The sequence below is a fragment of the Salvelinus alpinus genome, chromosome 4 (genome assembly GCF_045679555.1).
Source record: "Salvelinus alpinus chromosome 4, SLU_Salpinus.1, whole genome shotgun sequence".
Classification (NCBI taxonomy): domain Eukaryota; kingdom Metazoa; phylum Chordata; class Actinopteri; order Salmoniformes; family Salmonidae; genus Salvelinus; species Salvelinus alpinus.
The window spans coordinates 65,243,298-65,262,981 of record NC_092089.1 but is presented as its reverse complement, the minus strand read 5'-3'; the positions used below and the strand labels follow the sequence as shown (position 1 = coordinate 65,262,981).

The 19,684-nt window shown below is 42.4% G+C and overlaps 1 protein-coding gene across 1 annotated transcript in view; it reads right to left on the bottom strand.

Moving 5' to 3' along the window:
• Positions 1 to 8,558: 8,558 nt before the first annotated feature.
• The window catches only part of LOC139574163 (dedicator of cytokinesis protein 2-like), a 227,665-nt gene continuing 216,539 nt past the window's right edge, over positions 8,559 to 19,684 (bottom strand). The window contains exons 41-51 of the mRNA XM_071398401.1: positions 15,603 to 15,684; positions 15,247 to 15,331; positions 14,967 to 15,053; positions 14,552 to 14,728; positions 14,339 to 14,422; positions 14,100 to 14,237; positions 13,677 to 13,804; positions 12,567 to 12,756; positions 10,361 to 10,469; positions 10,146 to 10,294; positions 8,559 to 9,951 (exon numbers count right to left, since the gene is read on the bottom strand). Of these exons, the coding sequence (XP_071254502.1) occupies positions 9,859 to 9,951; positions 10,146 to 10,294; positions 10,361 to 10,469; positions 12,567 to 12,756; positions 13,677 to 13,804; positions 14,100 to 14,237; positions 14,339 to 14,422; positions 14,552 to 14,728; positions 14,967 to 15,053; positions 15,247 to 15,331; positions 15,603 to 15,684 (1,322 nt within the window). The 3' untranslated portion in view covers positions 8,559 to 9,858. The remainder of the gene's footprint in view (positions 9,952 to 10,145; positions 10,295 to 10,360; positions 10,470 to 12,566; positions 12,757 to 13,676; positions 13,805 to 14,099; positions 14,238 to 14,338; positions 14,423 to 14,551; positions 14,729 to 14,966; positions 15,054 to 15,246; positions 15,332 to 15,602; positions 15,685 to 19,684) is intronic.

Sequence of the window (19,684 nt, the reverse complement as noted above, 5' to 3'; positions counted from 1 at the left end):
CAATACATGCATGTTTTGTTTGATTAAATTCATATTTATATAAAAAAATCAGAGTTTACATTGAGGCGACTAGATTCACTAGTGGCAAAAACATCAAGTGACTTTGCATAGCCACATCGTTTCAACAGAAATACTCAGAAATATAGATGATAATACAAGTTATACACATGGAATTATAGATATACCTCTCCTTAATGCAACCGCTGTGTCAGATTACAAAAAAACTTTAAGGAAAAAGAAACCCACGCTATAATCTGAGACGGCGCTCAAAAGTAAAACACCACAGCCGCAAAGATGGCGTCAACATAAACAAGAAAATATATGATAAATATTCCCTTACCTTTGATGATCTACATCAGAAAGCACACCAGGAATCCCAGGTCCACAATAAATGTTTGTTTTGTTCGAAAGAAATCCGTTATTTATGTCCAAATACCTTCTTTTGTTAGCGCGTCTGGTTTACATATCGAAATGCTAATTCTGGTCAGCGTTATATCGGACAAAAACTTCAAAAAGTGATACTACCGGTCGAAGAAACATTTCAAACTAAGTACAGAATCAATCATTAGGATGTTTTTAACATATAGCTTCAATAAAGTTCCAACCGGAGTATTCTTTCTTGTCTTCCTGAGCAATGGAACGCAAGTGAGTACCATGAGGAATAAGCATGATCAGAAAATGGCTGCTTGATGGACACCTGACTGATTCTGCTATCATTCTCTCCCACAACATCATAGAAGTCTCATTATAATTTCTATTGATGGTTGACATCTAGTGGAACCCCTAGGCAGTGCACAATCATTCATATCTCAAGGGGATTTCATTAGGGACTCTGGTGAATACATACAAGCTCAGATTTCTGACTTCTTGTTATGATTTCAACTCAGGATTTTGCCTGCCAATATGAGTTCTGTTAATCTCACAGACATAATTCCAACAGTTTTAGAAACTTTAGAGTGTTTTCTATCCAATACTACTAATAATATGCAAATATTAGCAACTATGACTGAGGAGCAGGCCGTTTGATATGGGCACCTTTCATCCAAGCTACTCAATACTGCCCCTTCAGCCATAAGAAGCCCCTATGCAGTCTTTCATTTCATTTTGAAATCATCACTAATAAATTAATGTGCGTGTTAGTTTGTTTAATATAACTCCAAAAATATATATTTTTTGTAATTATTTCTCTGAGCCACTGAAATGCTCAGTCTGATCATGTGGCCTTTAAGCAAATGAAATTAGATATTTACGTACACAGCCCTGATTGGCTGATAGGATGGTCTAGAACCCATCAATTTACCCATTGAATAAAAAAAACTTCCACAGTTGTGTAGGCTACTTTGTCTTGTCATCAAAACAAAAGGCATACATAATGCAATTTGCTATATTATTGTTCTACAGTTTTCAATAGGTTACCAGAAGATGCAGGACAAGAACAGCCTGTTTGGATGGTGGACCATCCGGGCCTATACACTGCTTGCCATCTATTCATTGCAGAATGCCATGATTATCTACAGGGCAGGCCAAATGGTATAATCTTGGAACAAAGTGTGCTCTAGTCTCACAACAAAACGCAATGAAGCACCTATGCAAAGCCCTCACTCTGTCACTCAGAAACATATTCCAGTGTCTGCCTGCAAACTGAATATCTTTGCCTGTGCGTGTTTAGGCTACCTGCCCCTCCCTCGACTGAATTATAGACTACTGTACTGACGTTACAAGCTTGATTCATAAGATAGGGAGAGAGATTTTGAATTAGCGAGAGAAGAATGTATTAACTTTTTCAATGCTAGTTAAAATGGAACTGACAGCGTTTTAGCAAAGTGAAATCGTATTAAAATCTGATCCATGAAGAATGTGACACCTTCAAAAGATTCTATAGCATTATAGAGTGGTGAAGCGGCTGTCCGTTTGGACTATTAATAGACACTGCAATAAATAAAACCGAATAAAAAAACATCTGTCATCCAGGACTGGAGTCGACACAGACCAGTGCGCCATTGCCAATCAGAACTACAGTAGGCCTATATGCAAATAAGCCGTTTACCAGACGGGCCTGCCATCAATCACTTGGAACTGTGATTAGCAACAGCACGATTTAGATCATTAGAAAGCATTCGCCAAAAGCCAGAAAATACACCTGAATGGATTTCTGCAATTATGTACTGTATATACCACTTGCTTTTGGCTGTGCATAACTAGCTACTTCTCCAGTGCATGTCAACCATTTGACCAGACGGGACAGAAGGAGGGGACATGGAAATCAAAGATGAGCTTTCATTGGTCTATTACAATCAGTCCGCCAAATGACGTTATGCGGGGGCCAAAGATTCCAACTCACCTGAACAGGCTGAAGTTCCAGCTCTTACACAAAAAGGGTATTATTACAATTTTCACAATTGCAGAGTGTTATTTTGACCTCATGGTGTGGAAATATCATTTGAAAGAACAGGAAAAACAGTTTTTAACTGCATTGCCCCTTGCCCCGGTAACGGGATCGATATGACAACAGCCAGTGAAAATGCAGGGCGCCAAATTCAAAAAACAGAAATCTCATAATTAAAATTCCTCAGACATACATGTGTCTTATATCATTTTAAAGGTAATCTTGTTGTTAATCCCACCAAAGTGTCCGATTTCAAATATGCTTTTCAGCGAAAGCACCACAAACGATTATGTTAGGTCACACCAAACCACAATAAGCACAGCCATTTTTCCAGCCAAAGATAGGAGTCACAAAAAGCACAAATAGAGATAAAATGAATCACTAACCTTTGATGATCTTCATCAGATGACACTCATAGGACTTCATGTTACACAATACATGTATGTTTTGTTTGATAAAGTTCATATTTATATCCAAAAATCTGAGTTTACATTGGCGCGTTACATTCACTAGTTCCAAAAACATCCAGTGATTTTGCATAGCCACATCGTTTCAACAGAAATATTCATCATAACTGTAGATGATAATACAAGTTATACACATGGAATTATAGATATACCTCTCCTTAATGCAACCGCTGTGTCAGATTTCAAAAAAACTTTACGGAAAAAGCAAACCATGCAATAATCTGAGACGGCGCCAGAACAATAGTCAAATTAGCCACCATGTTGGACTCAACAGAAACCAGAAATTACATGATAAATGCTTCCTTACCTCTGATGATCTTCATCAGAATGCACTCCCAGGAATCCCAGGTCCACAATAAATGCTTTATTTGTTCGATAATGTCCGTTATTTATGTCCAATTAGCTACTTTTGTTAGCGCGTTTGGTAAACAATTCCAAAGTCACGAAGCGCGTTCCCTAAAAGCTGACGAAAAGTCCAAAGTTCAGTAACAGTCAGTAGAAACATGTCAAACGATGTATTGAATCAATCTTTAGAATGTTGTTTACATAAATCTTGAATAACGTTCCAACCGGAGAATTACATTGACTTCAGATGAGTGATGGAACAGAGCTCCCTCTTATGTGAACGCGCATGGTGAAAGCATGGTCAGGTCATGGCAGACTTGACTAATTCCTCTCTCCTTCGGCCCCCCTTCACAGTAGAGGCATCAGACAAAGTTCTACAGACTGGTGACATCTAGTGGAAGCCATAGGAAGTGAAAACTCATTCATATCTCGCTGTAATTTCAATGGGATCTTGGTTGAAAATCGACCAGCCTAATAATTTCCACTTCCTGTTTGGATTTTTTCTCAGGTTTGTGCCTGCCATATGAATTCTGTTATACTCACAGACATAATTCAAACAGTTTTAGAAACTTCAGAGTGTTTTCTATCCAATACTAATAATAATATGCATATATTAGCAACTATGACTGAGGATCAGGCCGTTTACTCTGGGCACCTCTGTGCACCTTTCATCCAAGCTACTCAATACTAGCCCTGCAGCCACAAGAATTAAAGCAACAAAAGAAAAATCTGTTCCTCATTTTAAACCACTTGGATGTAAAGTCCCCTGTTTAGGTGACCCGTGTGGTTCTGGTACCAGTTCATCAACATTTTCCCTTATAAATCGATCTGTGGACACTGTAGATCGAAATGCTTATATTGAGCGATAGCCCTGATTCTCACGGACACAGGACTATCTCTTTTGTCTGTATGAAGCAGGATGTGAAACATGACACCACTTGAACCTGGGATGTCCCTCCTACCATTTCATTCCCTCCTCCGACTGTCCATCAACTCCATGAACCCTACTTCACAGCCACTAGCAACTCATACGGTGCCTAACGGAAAGTATTCAGACCCCTAGACATTTTCCACATTTTGTTACGTTACAGCCTTATTCTAAAATTGATTAAATAAATACAAATCCTCAGAAACCTACACACAATACCCCTTAACGATGCAACAAAAACAGGTTAAATATTTTTTTTGCAAATGTATTCAAAAAAAACAAAACAGATACCTTATTCACATAAGAATTCAGACCCTTTGCAATGAGACTCGAAATTGAACTCAGGTGCATCCTGTTTCCATTGATCATCCTTGAGATGTTTCTACAACTTGATTGGAAAGGCACACACCTGTCTATTTAGGGTCCCACAGTTGACAGTGCATGTCAGAGCAGAAAACAAGCCATGAGGTCGAAGGAATTATTCGTAGAGCTCCGAGACAGGATTGGGTCAAGGCACAGATCTGGGGAAAGGTACCAAAACATTTCTGCAGCATTGAAGGTCCCCAAGAACACTGTGGCCTCCATCATTCTTAAATGGAAAAAGTTTGAAACCACCAAGAATCTTCCTAGAGCTGCCCACATGGCCAAACTGAGCAATCTGGGGAGAAGGGCCTTGGTCAGGGAGGTGACCAAGAACCCGATGGTTCCTTACAGAAGGACAACCATCTCTGCAGCACTCCACCAATCAGGCCTTTATGGTAGAGTGGCCGGATGCCACTCCTCAGTAAAAGGCACATGACAACCCGCTTGGAGTTTGCCAAAAGGCACCTTAAGAATCTCAGACATTGAGAAACAATATTCTCTGGTCTGATGAAACCAAGATTGAACTCTTTGGCCTGAATGCCAAGCGTCACGTCTGGAAGATACATGGCACCATCCCTACGGTGAAGCGTGGTGGTATTTTTCAGCGCCAGGCACTGGGAGAACGTAGTAAAGTACGGAGAGATCATTGATGAAAACCTGCTCCAGAGCGCTCAGAACCTCAGATTTGGGCGAAGGACAACGACCCTAAGCACACAGCCAAGACAACGCAGGGGTGGCTTTGGGACAAGTCTCTGAATGTCTTTGAGTAGCCCAGCCAGAGCCTGGACTTGAACCAATCAAACATTTCTGGAGAGACCTGAAAATAGCTGTGCAGCGACGCTCCCCATCCAACCTGACAGAGCTTGAGGGGCTCTACAGAGAAGAATGGGAAAAACACCCCAAATACAGGGTTGCCAAGCTTGTAGCGTCATATCCAAGAAGACTCAAGGCTGTAATTGCTGCCAAAGGTGCTTCAACAAAGTACTGATTAAAGGGTCTGAATACTTATGTAAATGTGATATTTCTGTTTAAAATTTTTAATAAATTTGCAAAAATGTATAATAACAAGTTTTTACTTTGCCGTTATGGGATATTGTGTGTAGATTGATGAGGGAAAAAAAAGATTTTATCAATTTTAGAATAAGGCTGTAACCTAACAAAATGTGGAAAAAGTCAAGGGGTTTGAATACTTTCCGAAGGCACTGTATGCCTGGGATCCTTACATCGTAACGCAGCAGGAGAGAGTGGTTTCATCGCTGTCGTAAATTAAGATATTGATTTATTGCCAGTAATCTAAAATAATTTTAACCAAAAATCACTTTCTTTGTCATAGACAGATAAGATTAATATGAGATGAAAGGCGAGTTCCTAATGAGTTCAGGAAGCCAACGTCTGTGAAACATTCACAGTAAGGACGCTGACATTTAGATCAAGGAGACCTTTAGAAAATATGCACATTTTCTCTAACACTTAATATACAAATATGTATTTTAAGTTATAAAGAGGGTGAAATCTTATAGTTATTATACTTTATTTGGAAAATATAAAAGTCATTTCAAGCCTTACTCATAAAGTCTTGTTCAATAGGAAATACATCATATAAAATATTTCATATTTTCATAATTTTATCATATTTCAAATCAAAATCAAATCAAATCAAATGTTATTTGTCACATGCTCCGAATACAACAGGTGTAGTAGACCTTACCGTGAAATGCTTACTTACAAGCCCTTAACCAACAGTGCAGTTCAAGAAGAGTTAAGAAAATATTTACAAAATAAACTAAAGTAAAAATTTAATAAAAAGCAACACATTAAAATAACAATAACGAGGCTATATACAGGGGGTACCGGTACAGAGTCAATGTGCAGGGGTACAGGTTAGTTGAGGTAATTTGTACATGTAGGTAGGGGTGAAGTGACTATGCATAGACAATAAACAATGAGTAGCAGCAGTGTAAAAACAAAGGGGGGGGGGGGGTCAATGTAAATAGTCCGGGTGGCCATTTGATTAATTGTTCAGCAGTCTTTTGGCTTTGGGGTAGAAGCCGTTAAGGAGCCTTTTGGACCTAGAATTAACGCTCTGGTACCGCTTGACATGTGGTATCAGAGAGAACAGTCTATGACTTGGGTGACTGGAGTCTTTGACATTTTTTGGGGCCTTCCTCTGACACCGCCTAGAATATAGAGCCTCTTTGGTTGGAGGCCGAGCAATTGCCATACCAGGCGGCAATGCAACTGGTCTGCTCTCGATGGTGCAGCTGTAGAACTTTTTGAGAATCTGGGAACCCATGACAAATCTTTTCAGTCTCCTTAGGGGGAAAAGGCATTGTCGTGCCCTCTTCACGACTGTCTTGGTGTGTTTGGACCATGATAGTTTGTTGGTGATGTGGACAACAAGGAGCTTGAAACTCTCGAACCGCTCCAGTACAGACCCGATGATGTGAATGGGGGCCAGTTCGGTCTGTGACCTCCTCCCTATAGGCTGTCTCACCTTGTCAGTGATCAGGCCTGCCATTTTTGTGTCGTCAGCAAACTTAATAATGGTGTTGGAGCCATGCTTGGCCAGGCAGTCTTGGAGAACAGGAGGAGACTAAGAACACACCCCTGAGGGGCCCCCGTGTTGAGGATCAGCATGGCAGATGTGTTGTTGTCTACCCTTACCACCTGGGGGCGGCCCGTCAGGAAGTCCAGGATCGAGTTGCAGAGGGAGGTGTTTAGTCCCTGGGTCCTTAGCTTAGTGATGAGCTTTGTGGGCACTATGGTGTTGAACGCTGAGCTGTAGTCAATGAACAGCATTCTCACATAGGTGTTCCTTTTGTCCAGGTGGGAAAGGGCAGTGTGGGGTGCGATTGAGATTGCCTCATCTGTGGATCTGTTGGGGCAGTATGGGAGTTGTAGTGGGTCTAGGGTTTCCGGGATGATGGTGCTTCAGTATTGCTTGCCTCAAACCGAGCGTAAAAGGCATTTAGCCCGTCTGGTAGGCTCGCGTCACTGGGCAGCTCGCGGCTGGGTTTCCCTTTGTAGTCCGTAATAGTTTGCAAGCAATGCCACATCAGACGAGCGTTAGAGCCGGAATAATAGGATTCAATCTTAGTCCTGTATTGATGCTTTGCCTATTTGTACTGTGTACTTGAGTCCTCAAAAGTGACCACACCACAGCAATTTATAATTATTTTTACTAGAAAGGTGAGATTTTAAACTTTCTTGGAGTATGCAGCATTACTAGTTATTGCTTATGGCCCTCTCAAGACAAATAATTACTTTTGGGTATTACGTTGATGGGAAAACGTGTTTTTTAAATTTAATTTAACATGTGCTCTTTATGACAGATTGTTAAAATTAGGGGAAATAAAACTTTTTTTTTTAATATATTTTTTTAGTTTCACTTCTCAAAAGGCACCTAATTTGTGGAATGACCCAGCAGCTCTCCTGCTCCTCACACATCAGCTCTGTAGTGCTCTGATACTCCTCGTGTCTCAGAGTGAGAGAGAGGAGGAGGTGGGGAGAGAGAGGGGAGAGAAGAATGGGGTGGGAAGAGAGCAAGAGAGAGTGGAGAGTGTTCATGTGTGTGTGTGTGTGTGCTTGCGTGTGTGTGTGTGTGTGTGTGTGTGTGTGTGTGTGTGTGTGTGTGTGTGTGTGTGTGTGTGTGTGTGTGTGTGTGTGTGTGTGTGTGTGTGTGTGTGTGTGTGTGTGTGTGTGTGTGTGTGTGTGTGTGTGTGTGTGTGTGAGAGAGAGAAAGACAGAGACAGAGACAGAGAGGGAGCAAGAGAGAGAAGAGAGCGGCGGACAGAGAAATTCATCATCAGCCTTATTATCTTTATTTATTGAGGCATGGATTAAACCTGAAAGGAAATGTTGTGCTGCAAATTGTTTCTTGGGTCAACACGAGATAGAAAAACACTCTCTGATGTCACAGTACAACACTGCCCTCTTCAGGTTACAGAGGGAACTGATAGGCTATGTTATGCAGAACGCAATCATTCCAAATGGGTTTAAACTGTGGCTGTAGGCTACTGGAGAATTGATGACATGAAACTATCATGTAATTAAAAATGCAGTGAATACAAAGATTTCTAGAAATATAATAGGCAGATAAACAAGTTTGGACAAATGTGGCTGAATCAAATTACACAAACATATTTCAGTTTATAGAACTGAGTAAAAAAAAAGAGGTGAAGATTTGTTATCAAGTTTATCTGTCGCCTAACAAATGTTTTTAATCTAGTTCATTCCGGTGTGATGTTTTAAATTAAAGTAACGAATGGGCTAATGTTTACACTGAACAAACAAACACACCATGTTTCTATATTTCTACAAGGAATTAAATAGTTATGGATTTGATCTTGGTTATGGTTGTCATTTACAGTACACGACAATCCTACTGATTTATTAAACAAATATACCGTTCTGTAATATTGTAACGCATTCAGTAATGTGTTTGTTGTTGTTTTCAATGTTTACTGAAATAAAGGCATGAACTTATGGCCATTGGCTCTCAGTGAAAGTGCTTTGGGACATCATCCATAACCTCAATTAGTTCATGCATTATGTTCTAAAGTCACATTAACCTTCCACTGCAGTGGGCTAAATCAGGGTCACACAGAGTGAATCTGGGTAGTCTTAAACAAATCTAATTTGAAACAAAAGTTTGCACCTCACACAAATGGTTATGGGCTTAAAAAAAAAAAAGACACATGTACCATGTCAGATATAGAGTTGTACTCTATTACATGTAGAGTTCGCATCCCGATATTACACTTTATATACATCACAGGAGACTGATATATAGCAAAACTGTTTGACAGACAAACACCGTATTTTCGTCGTTTAATTAAAAAAAAAATCTTTATTATGACATTATGAAAAATATGAATAACATTCCACTCATGAGACCAAAGAGGGTGCTTTCGGTCATTGAATGCAGGAAAGGGCTACATTGTTAATAACATTTGAAAAAAACAACTCTGTCAAACATTGGGGAGAAATTGAGTCAGATATCTCTTTACTTATTAATTCATCAATTGAATTAAATGGAATGCTTGCAAACACCATTATTTAAGAAGGACAGTTAATAAAAAAAATTCTCTATTGAAATTATTATAAAATATATGAGCGCAGAAGTTTAAAAGCATGAATTTCTTCAGAGAATCTGTCAGTCTCTCTCTCCCTTTCCCTCCACCTCTCTCTCATTGTGTGTGTGTGCCTGTGTGCATGTGTGAGTGCAAACAAGTCTTTAAAACCCGATAAAGAAAAGAACAGATCAGATAGCTCTTTCCAAAGAGGAGTTTCCAGCAAGGCAATAGTCCCTGGTGGTAACTGGAATTCAAAGCAGAGCAGGTTAAAACATCATGTGTGATGGATGGCTGTTAGAAATGACTGGCTTTCCTGTTGCTTGGATCAGTAGACGACTTGTTGCTCTGTTGCTCAGACTTGTTGCTCTGTTGCTCAGACTTGTTGCTCTGTTGGAACAAAAGATAAACATACATCCCTTTAGAAAGAACACACAATATACCTAGTTGTTGTTGTTGTGTGTGTGTGTGTGTGTGTGTGTGTGTGTGTGTGTGTGTGTGTGTGTGTGTGTGTGTGTGTGTGTGTGTGTGTGTGTGTGTGTGTGTGTGTGTGTGTGTGCGTGTGCGTGTGTGTGTGTGTGTACCTTGGTCCCGAAGAGCAGGTTGATGACCCCTTTGGAGCGTCTGTCAGCAGTGCGGTCTCCAGGAAGACACACAGACATACTCTTACTGTCCCTTCTGAACCGGGATGACTCCGCCTCCTCACTACCATTGGCCACAGACAGAGACTGACCTATGGGCAGGGAGAGGGTGTGTGAGCGTGTGTGTGTGTGCCTGTGTGTGTGTGTGTGTGTTATACCTGTAATAGCAGGCAGAGATCTGGAGTTGGCGTTGGTGAGAAAGACATTTTCTTGAGCGCCAGGTTCAGACAAGTTGGTGTCACTGCGGAACTCCTGCTTCTTGGACAGCTAGAGGGAGACAGAGAGCAGAGAGTCTCACTGACACTGGTATACAGCAGGAGTCCACAGGCATGTCCAAATACTCTTCCTTTTTATCCCTCTTTGGTTTGAAAGGATTTCAATGAAACAGTGGCTGACCCTGTAAAACATTGCACCTATCTGTTTTTGTGTATACACTACCGTTCAAAAGTTTGGGGTCACTTAGAAATGTCCTTGTTTTTGAAAGAAAATAAAACATTTTGTCAATTAAAATAACATCAAATTGATCAGAAATACAGTGTAGACATTACATTGTTAATGTTGTAAAAGTATAAAGAAGGCCAGTTTTATTTAAGTGTTTCCCCTTAAACCGCTTGAGTGTTGCTTTAGCAGTATGCTTAGGATCATTGTCCTGCTGGAAGGTGAACCTCCGTCCCAGTCTCAAATCTCTGGAAGACTGAAACAGGTTACCCTCAAGAATTTCCCTGTACCTAGCGCCATCCACCATTCCTTCAATTCTGACCAGTTTCCCAATCCCTGCCGATGAAAAACATCTCCACAGCATGATGCTGCCACCACCATGCTTCACTGTGAGGATGGTGTTCTCGGGGTGATGAGACGTGTTGGGTTTGTGCCAGACATAGCGTTTTCCTTGATGGCCAAAAAGCTCAATTTTAGTCTCATCTGACTCATCTGTACCTTCTTCCAAATGATTGGGGAGTCTCCCACATGCCTTTTGGCGAACACCAAACGAGTTTGCTTATTTTTTTCTTTAAGCAATGGAGTTTTTCTGGTCACTCTTCCGTAAAGCCCAGCTCTGTGGATTGTACGGCTTAAAGTGGTCCTATGGACAGATACTCCAATCTCAGCTGTGGAGCTTTGCAGCTCCTTCAGGGTTATCTTTGGCCTCTTTGTTGCCTCTCTGATTAATGCCCTCCTTGCCTGGTCCGTGAGTTTTGGTGGGCGGCCCTCTCTTGGCAGGTTTGTTGTTGTGCCATATTCTTTCCATTTTTTATAATGGATTTAACGGTGCTCCATGGATGTTCAAAGTTTCTGATATTTTTTTATAACCCAACCATGATCTGTACTTCTCCATAACTTTGTCCCTGACCTGTTTGGAGAGGTCTTTGGTCTTCATGGTTCCACTAACTTGGTGGTGCCGTTTGCTTAATGGTGTTGCAGACTCTGGGGCCTTTCAAGACAGGTGTATATATACTGAGATCATGTGACACTTAGATTGCACACAGGTGGACTTTATTTAACTAATTATGTGAGTGTGGGTGAATGGATGATCTCCGGCATGTGTATTTCCCACCGTAAAGCATGGAGGAGGAGGTGTTATGGTGTGGGGGTGTTTGCTGGTGACACTGTCTGTGATTTATGTAGAATTCAAGGCACACTTAACCAGCATGGCTAACACAGCATTCTGCAGCCATACGCCATCCCATCTGGTTTGGGCTTATTGGGACTGTCATTTGTTTTTCAACAGGGCACAATGACCCAACACACCTCCAGGCTGTGTTAGGGATATTTTACCAAGAAGGAGAGTGATGGAGTGCTGCATCAGATGACCTGCCCTCCACAATCCCCTGACCTCAACCAAATTGAGATGGTTTGGGATGAGTCGGACCGCAGAGTGAAGGAAAAGCATCCAACAAGTGCTCAGCTTATGTGGGAACTAATTCAAGAGTGTTGGAAAAGCATTCCAGGTTAAGTTGGTTCAGAGAATGCCAAGAGTGTGGAAAGCTGTCATCAAAGCAAAGGGTGGATACTTTGAAGAATCTCAAATATAAAATAAATGTTGATTTGTTTAACACTTTTTTGGTTACTACATGATTCCAAATGTGTTATTTCATAGTGTTGATGTCTTCACTATATTCTACAATGTAGAAAATAATCAAAATAAAGAAAAACCCTTGAATGAGTAGGTGTTCTAAAACTTTTGACCGGTAGTGTATATCTCCCTCTCTCTCTTCCTCTCTCCCCCTTTCCCCCTGTTTCTCTCTCTCTCTCTCTCGCTCTCCCTCTCCCACTGTCTATCTCGCTCTCTCTCTTGCTCTCTCTCACCAGTTTGCTGTCTAGTGTGTTGGTCCTGTCTCTATCTCTCTCTTTCCCGCTCTCTCTCACCCATTTGCTGTCCAGAGTGTTGGTCCTGTCTCTCTCCTCTGGGATGAAGATCATGCTGCTCCTTTTCCTTCTCCTCTTGGAGTTCCTGAGTTTAACCTCCCCCTCTGCCCCTCCCTCATCCCCCATGCTCACACTCCCACTGGAGCGCTGCAGGGTGGGGGTCTGGGGGGCCGCCATGTCAGGGAGACCACTGGGGAGGGAGGGAGGCAGGTGGGGGGAGAGGAAGAGAGGAAGAGAAGGGGAGAAAGAAGAGGGAGAGAGGGGGGTAAGGTGTGTGTTTGTTTATCCAGCATGGTTGCATGTTTGCATCCATGTGTGTGGGTTTGCATCTGTGTGTGTGTGTGTGTGTGTGTGTGTGTGTGTGTGTGTGTGTGTGTGTGTGTGTGTGTGTGTGTGTGTGTGTGTGTGTGTGTGTGTGTGTGTGTGTGTGTGTGTGTGTGTGTGTGTGTGTGTGTGAGTCTGTTTCCCATATTGTGAATGGTTGCTGTTCGTACACGGATTGTACATTGCTAGACATAATCGCCTTGTCGAGCTGATAGCCAGCGAGGTGAGACAGGTAGTCTCACCAACAGCACACCTCCATTAACCTTCTTGTGTAAGAGGAAGCTGGTTTGATGTTGATGATGATGTGTTTCCCTCTGTGCAAAATACGCCAGATGTTGTTGCTGTGGGGGGAAGCCAGGGGGAGGTGCTCATTTTGGTAGCGGGCTCCTCATTTGACGGCTAAATGGAGGGGGCCTTTGCCAAGAAGCTTCTTACATACCAGCCCATTGTGGCGCTTGGACAGCCTCACGTGTAGGTGCAAGCTGGTGGAGCTGATATTTGGCAGTCTCGGCCACGTACACATGCTTGCAGTGCGTGGACTCCAGATTGTGGGCCTGCCAAAGACTAGGGCGAAGCAGTTGGCTATGTACTGCTCTGTTTCAACTGTCGTGGGCACCCTAGCTGTTTGGAGAAGGAGGTGTTTTCTGTACCCTTGAGTGCCATGCATACAGGGACTTTTGAAATGTTTGGATCCTTTTTGTCATGTAAATTTGATTGGTTGGGTTCAAATAAAGTATTTCAAATGTGTGTGTGAGTGTGTATTTGTGTTTTGTGAGTGTGTGTTACCCGTCTGGATAAGGTTTGGTGGGGGTCCCACACTCAGACCCCTGGAGGGAAGAGATGGAGATTACGGACTGACGGAAGGAGCGAAGGACAGAGCGCGGGCGACTTGACTTCCTCTCATCCATATCCGGCTAAGAACGAGGCGTGGCGAAGAGGGAAAAGAGAGGGATGGGTAAAAATGAGACAAAAGATGAAAGGTGAAGTTGGAGGAAAGAGCGAGAGATAAAGAGAGAGTTAATACAATGCTTTTCACAAACAGGAGTTAAGCTTTGGCATTGCTAGTGTCATTCTTAAAGCTCTTTTCACAAAATAGTTTTTCAGATTGAAATCCTCCTCTGCCCCCCAGATACTAGCTCCTTCCAGCTAGCCTATCAGGCCTCACACAAACACTCTCCTTTCCTCTTTCGACTTCACTCTTTCTCTTACCAGCTCCCTCACTCCGTACTCCTTCTCCACCTTCTTCCTCATATGCTTGAAGCACTCCTCCATGCGCTCGTGGAAAGGTCGTAGGTCGTCTGTCACTCTCTTCCCATGTAGAGAGATTCCCCCACCCAGCAACGGGATCTACGAGAGAGGTAAACGATAAAACAGTGTGTTTGTGTGTTTGTGTGTACGCTTGTACATGTGTCGGTGCACGTGGCTGAGTGTGTGTGTGCGTACAGTACCTGCCATGCGATGAGGTCTTTGAGACCATCCAGCTTATCTCGGTCCTCTGGGTGTTGCAAGTTGTACTCCTCAGTGAAGAAAGCCTGTAAAGAGGAGAGGGATAGAAATATGCTGTACTTTTATAGATTACACAGTCCTGGGATGGGGTTGAGGCGTGCGGGTAGGTGGGTGGGTGGGTGGGAGGGTGGATGGATGGATGGATGAACTCTGACCTTCTCGTACTTGGCGAAGCCCCCCATGACGGCAGGGTCCACAATGCCGTTGAGCAGCATGGAGAGAGGGTTGATGGGAAGGGCGTCGTCGGCCTGGTATTGGTTGATTAGGGTGAGGATCTTGTCATTGGTGCTCTGCATGGTCTCTATGGCATTCTCCAGAGGACTGATGGTGGTCTGAGAGAGAGAGAGAGAGAGAGAAACGAACGGGGTGTTGTAACTAAATGTGTAAACACAAGATTATGCCGAATAAAAATTAGCAAAAGAAATAAACAGTTTCAGGACCATCAACAGTTATGCTAGCCATTGCAGAGCAAAGTGCTCACCTCGATCCAGCACTGGCAGTAAGAGATAGATAATGGTGAACAGGCAAAATGGTCCGCCGAAAGAGAGAGAGAGACAAAGACACACTTACATGTTTCATGTCTGTGGCCTCAAACCAGCGCAGGATCCCAGGGAGTTTATACACTGTGGTGAACGTGGTGCGCTCAATCCACATGGACTAGAAAAAAGGAAGAGAGGAGGAGACAGACAGAAAGGAAGAGAGATACAGAGGGAGATACAGGAGAGAAAGAGAGTGAGACCATGGGAGAGATAGATACAAAATGAAAAAAGTCCTGGTGTGATCATGTATTGGACCTGCTATATGTTGTATTCATTATTCAGTACAGTCAGGGATCCGGTCAGACACTTACAACAAACTCATTGCTGGGATCCACTGGGCCTTTCCTCACTGGTCTGGAGTAGTGGAAACGCTGCACGTAGTTGGACTTGTAGAAGCTACAACACACACACACACACACACACACACACACACACACACACACACACACACACACACACACACACACACACACACACACACACACACACACACACACACACACACACACACACACACACACACACACACACACACACACACACACACACACACACACACACACACACACACATACAGTAAAGACACATAGAGCGGGATAGAAAGAGAAGGTTAAAACAGTCATCTTTGATAGATAGAGATAAAGGTTGAGGGCAGAGAGGGACTGACTTGATGATCTGGTCAGGGACAGGTTTGCTCTTCAAGCGAGATGGGATCTCCAGGACAGGCTGAACAGTGAAACACTGGATGTCTGAGACAACCAGGTCAGGAAGGCAACATGACTACAACCCAACCATAGAGGAAGTGAAACGTCTTCGTGTTCACGTGTGTGACTATAAAGCCATGGTGGTCCATGCGACTTAGGACAATGTTAGCCCACTGAACTAAAGACTGAGTATGTAGTGGTGACCCATCATTCAGGGCAGAGCCCCAACTATGTTGAGACCCACAAAAATAATTATACTCATAAAAAAGGCTTACCTGTTTTGCATGTTATTTTGCCATTAATACGTGTCACATTCCAGTTTGCAAACAATGTAAAAAAAAAAATATCAATCATTGAGTTAATAAAGCCACATACAAACATGGTCTCTTTCTTGCTTTCCTGAGTAAGGCAGCTCCAAAATGCAGGTGTTTCAACCTAGCTCAGTGCTTTCTGTGGTGGTGGGGCAGCCAGCGAGAAAATCCGGAGCATAGTTGTTGGTAATGTTCTCTAGTTGCGCCATGATTAGCTCACTGTTCTGCCACTCGTGGTGACAGTACGTCACCGCCAAGTCTAAGGGTAGGCTTTTACGCTACTGCTACTCTCTGTTTGATCATATATGCATAGTCACTTTAACCATACCTACATGTACATACTACCTCAATCAGCCCGACTAACCGGTGCCTGTATATAGAATCGTTACTGTTATTTTTCTCTGTCTTTTTTACTGTTGTTCTTATTTCTTTACTTATCTATTGTTCACCTAATACCATTTTTTTAACTTATAAATTGCACTGTTGCTTAGAGCCTGTAAGTAAGCATTTCACTGTAAGGTCTACACCTGTTGTATTCGGCGCGCGTGACAAAAAAACTTTGATTTGATTAGACCTCGAAAAATTCAATCACTAGCCTGCTATTCAATGGAGTGGCTGTGTGGTTCCAAATCTGGGATTAAGGGTCTCTTTTACAAGTTTAAAATGATGAACATTCAACATTGGCCCTGCTGTCAATGAAGCATGATTTGTGCCACGCTCAAAACAACTGTGAACTCGGAACTGCGAAAACTTGACTTCAGTGAGTTCAAGGGAACTGGGAATTCTGGAAAAAAACGAGCTCCGACTGGGAAATAAGTTATGAACGGTCATCCATCTCAGAACTGTAAGTCGGGAACTCGGGCCTCTTTCTAGAGCTATGACCTGAAGACCAATGACGACATCATGATTCGACCTTGTTTTTTTCAGAGTTCCCAGTTGTCTTGAAAGCACCATACATCCAGAGAATGCCAGACTTTGATGACAAAATTTGCCCACGAAGGACTGCCGCGCCACCTTCCTGTTCAAGTGAGCACAGCACAACAAGGTGAGTCCAAAAATGTATTGTATGCTGCTGTATAAATTATGTAATATGCCAGGGAGATATGTATACTGTAGCTAAGAAAGTAATACTAAGTGTATGTTGTGTAGTAAGCTGTTAGTAGCCCATGTGCCTCACCCTAATAATTAGGTCTATTTATCCCTTTTAATTGCACCTACTGTTCGGACTTTCTGGTGCCTATAACCTTTTTAGAGAAATGTAATCATCAAATTTTGTAAGAGCTTTCATTGTCTACTTATATGCCCACTTTATTTATCCTACGGTTCTGACTTGGTGTACAGGTAGAACACTGTAGGAACGGCCCATGTTCTGAATTCTGTGGCTGTACATTTCAAAAGTGCTAAACAAATAGTTATATTGACTAACGTTACATCCGTCCTAGCTCGCTCATTAATGTCTTAATCGAAATTACGGAATGCCTCTTATCCGCTTGTCGTCCCCTTATGCCATAGTTTGTACATCTCAATTGTCATTAGAAACCACTTATGTTTAAGCAAGTCAGCCATATCAGCTATGTTTTTTTTAAAAGGCAGTCCCCTTTAATTAAGTTTAAACAAGCAGTATCTTTAAATCAGTTATGGTTCCCTTGATCGCTCCAACGTATGCAATCGTTTGATTACGCATATTATGGAAGCGCAAATGTGCTTATCATTGGAATGTTTGATGAACCTGGGAACGGAATACAAAACACAGCGCTGTGAAAACAATTAAGAAGTATGAGTTTGGGAAACACTGTGAACATATGCACAACGTAGCCTAATCCAATGTCTAATATTAGGCCTAACGCGGAAATGCAATGCATCAACGGAACGCAACTAAAGGATCTAAAGACGTTTAAACGTAATTAAAGGGGACACAACCTTGAATGGGATGAAATGTTTAAAACGCATATAGAATGCCGAACTTGCACATGTTCAATGCAGAATGGGTCAATATGCTGAAATGGATGACTGTGTTTTAAAGCGTTAAAGGAAGTCTAAAGGGGCATTGCGTTTAACAATCAAACCAACAACTGTGTCATTGTAAACTGAGTGAATTAAAAGTGAATGATGGCGGATGAAATCCCAAATAAGACCCCACTGGAGAGGGCAGAGGAGCATTTCAATTCACTCTATGCAGCCCGGAGAGACAAACTTGGAGTGTTGCTGGGGGAAACGTTGAAACTGTGAATGAGGGTCTTGAAGCATTTGATGCTGTTCTCAATGACTTTAAGAATGCTCATGAATCTGTGCTAGAGCTCGTCACAGAAGAGGAACAGGAAAATTAGAGCATTAACTATTATCAACCAATGAGGACTTATGAACATTTCCTGAAAGAGGTGGAAAAATGGGAAAATGCTGAAGTTGAGCCACAAACGCTCATTGAACCACACGACAGCATTTCTAATGTGTAAAAAATATAAAGTAAAACAAAGTATTCTAAGACTGCTTCCTCAGTATCCTCTGCACGCCTAAAAGCTGAGGCTGAGCGAGCAGCTCTACTAGCTCGCCAAGCATCATCACAGGACAAGCATGCATTGGAACTGGAGAAAGCTCAACTGGAAGAACAGAAAGCTCAACTGAATGTTAGGATGGAAAAAAATGGCACTGGAAATGGACATAGCAGCATAATATGCCAGACTGAAGGTCCTGGAGAGTGTTGAGTCCACTTCTCAATCCCATGCCGTGGCAGCCCACTTACTAAGCCAAGACGATGGAATGAACTCATATTTTGAGAACCAAGAACCCAAGATCTATGAGGAACCTGAACCATCACCTGTTGAGTTTGATGCATTAGGTGCAGTTCTAAAGACCCCATTAAAAAGGGTTTTACAACAACCGACAACAAAGCCATCAAAACCTATTCAGAAAACAGCCATAAACCACACACCCCAGCAGTCAACAGCAAGGTCTAGCAATCAACACAGAATCAATACTGTGGGTATCAGTCATGATACCAGCCATGATAACCTCTCTACTGTCATGCAAAGGCAGAATGAAATTGCTGGCCTCCTTGTACTACAGCACACACAGGCCCCACTCCCTGTTAGGGAGATACCTATGTTTGACGGTGATCCTCTAAACTTTAGGCCATTCATGCGTGCATTTGAGCATGGTATAGAAGATAAGACAAGCAGCCACCAGGACCCACTCTATTACCTGGAACAGTACACCTCTGGTTAGCCCAAGGATCTGGTCCGCAGTTGTTTGCATATGGAAGCCAGAAGAGGCTATGCAGAGGCTAAGAGGTTGTTAAAGGAACACTTTGGCAATGAAATCAAAGTCACCACTGCTTACATGGAAAAAGTTTGGAACTGGACAAACATCAAACCGGATGATGGAAAGAGACTGGGTGGCTATGCACTCTATCTTAGAGGTTGCTGTAACGCTATGCAGGACCTACAGAACATGGAAGAGCTTAATCTTCCCTCTAACATAAAGTTGATCATGTCAAAACTTCCTATAAGCTAAGGGAAAAACGGAGGTCTACAGCATGTGATATTTTCGAGAGAAGCCACCTGAGGGCCCAGTTCAGTGACCTGGTAACGTTCATGGAAAAACAGGCCAAAATATTGCAGGATCTGTTGTATGGAGATATTCAAGATCCCCTGTCCAACCAAAAGGTTTTTAAAAACCAAAACAGCAGCAGACTTTAACTTCTCTAGGGTAGGGGGCAGCATTTTCACGTTTGGATG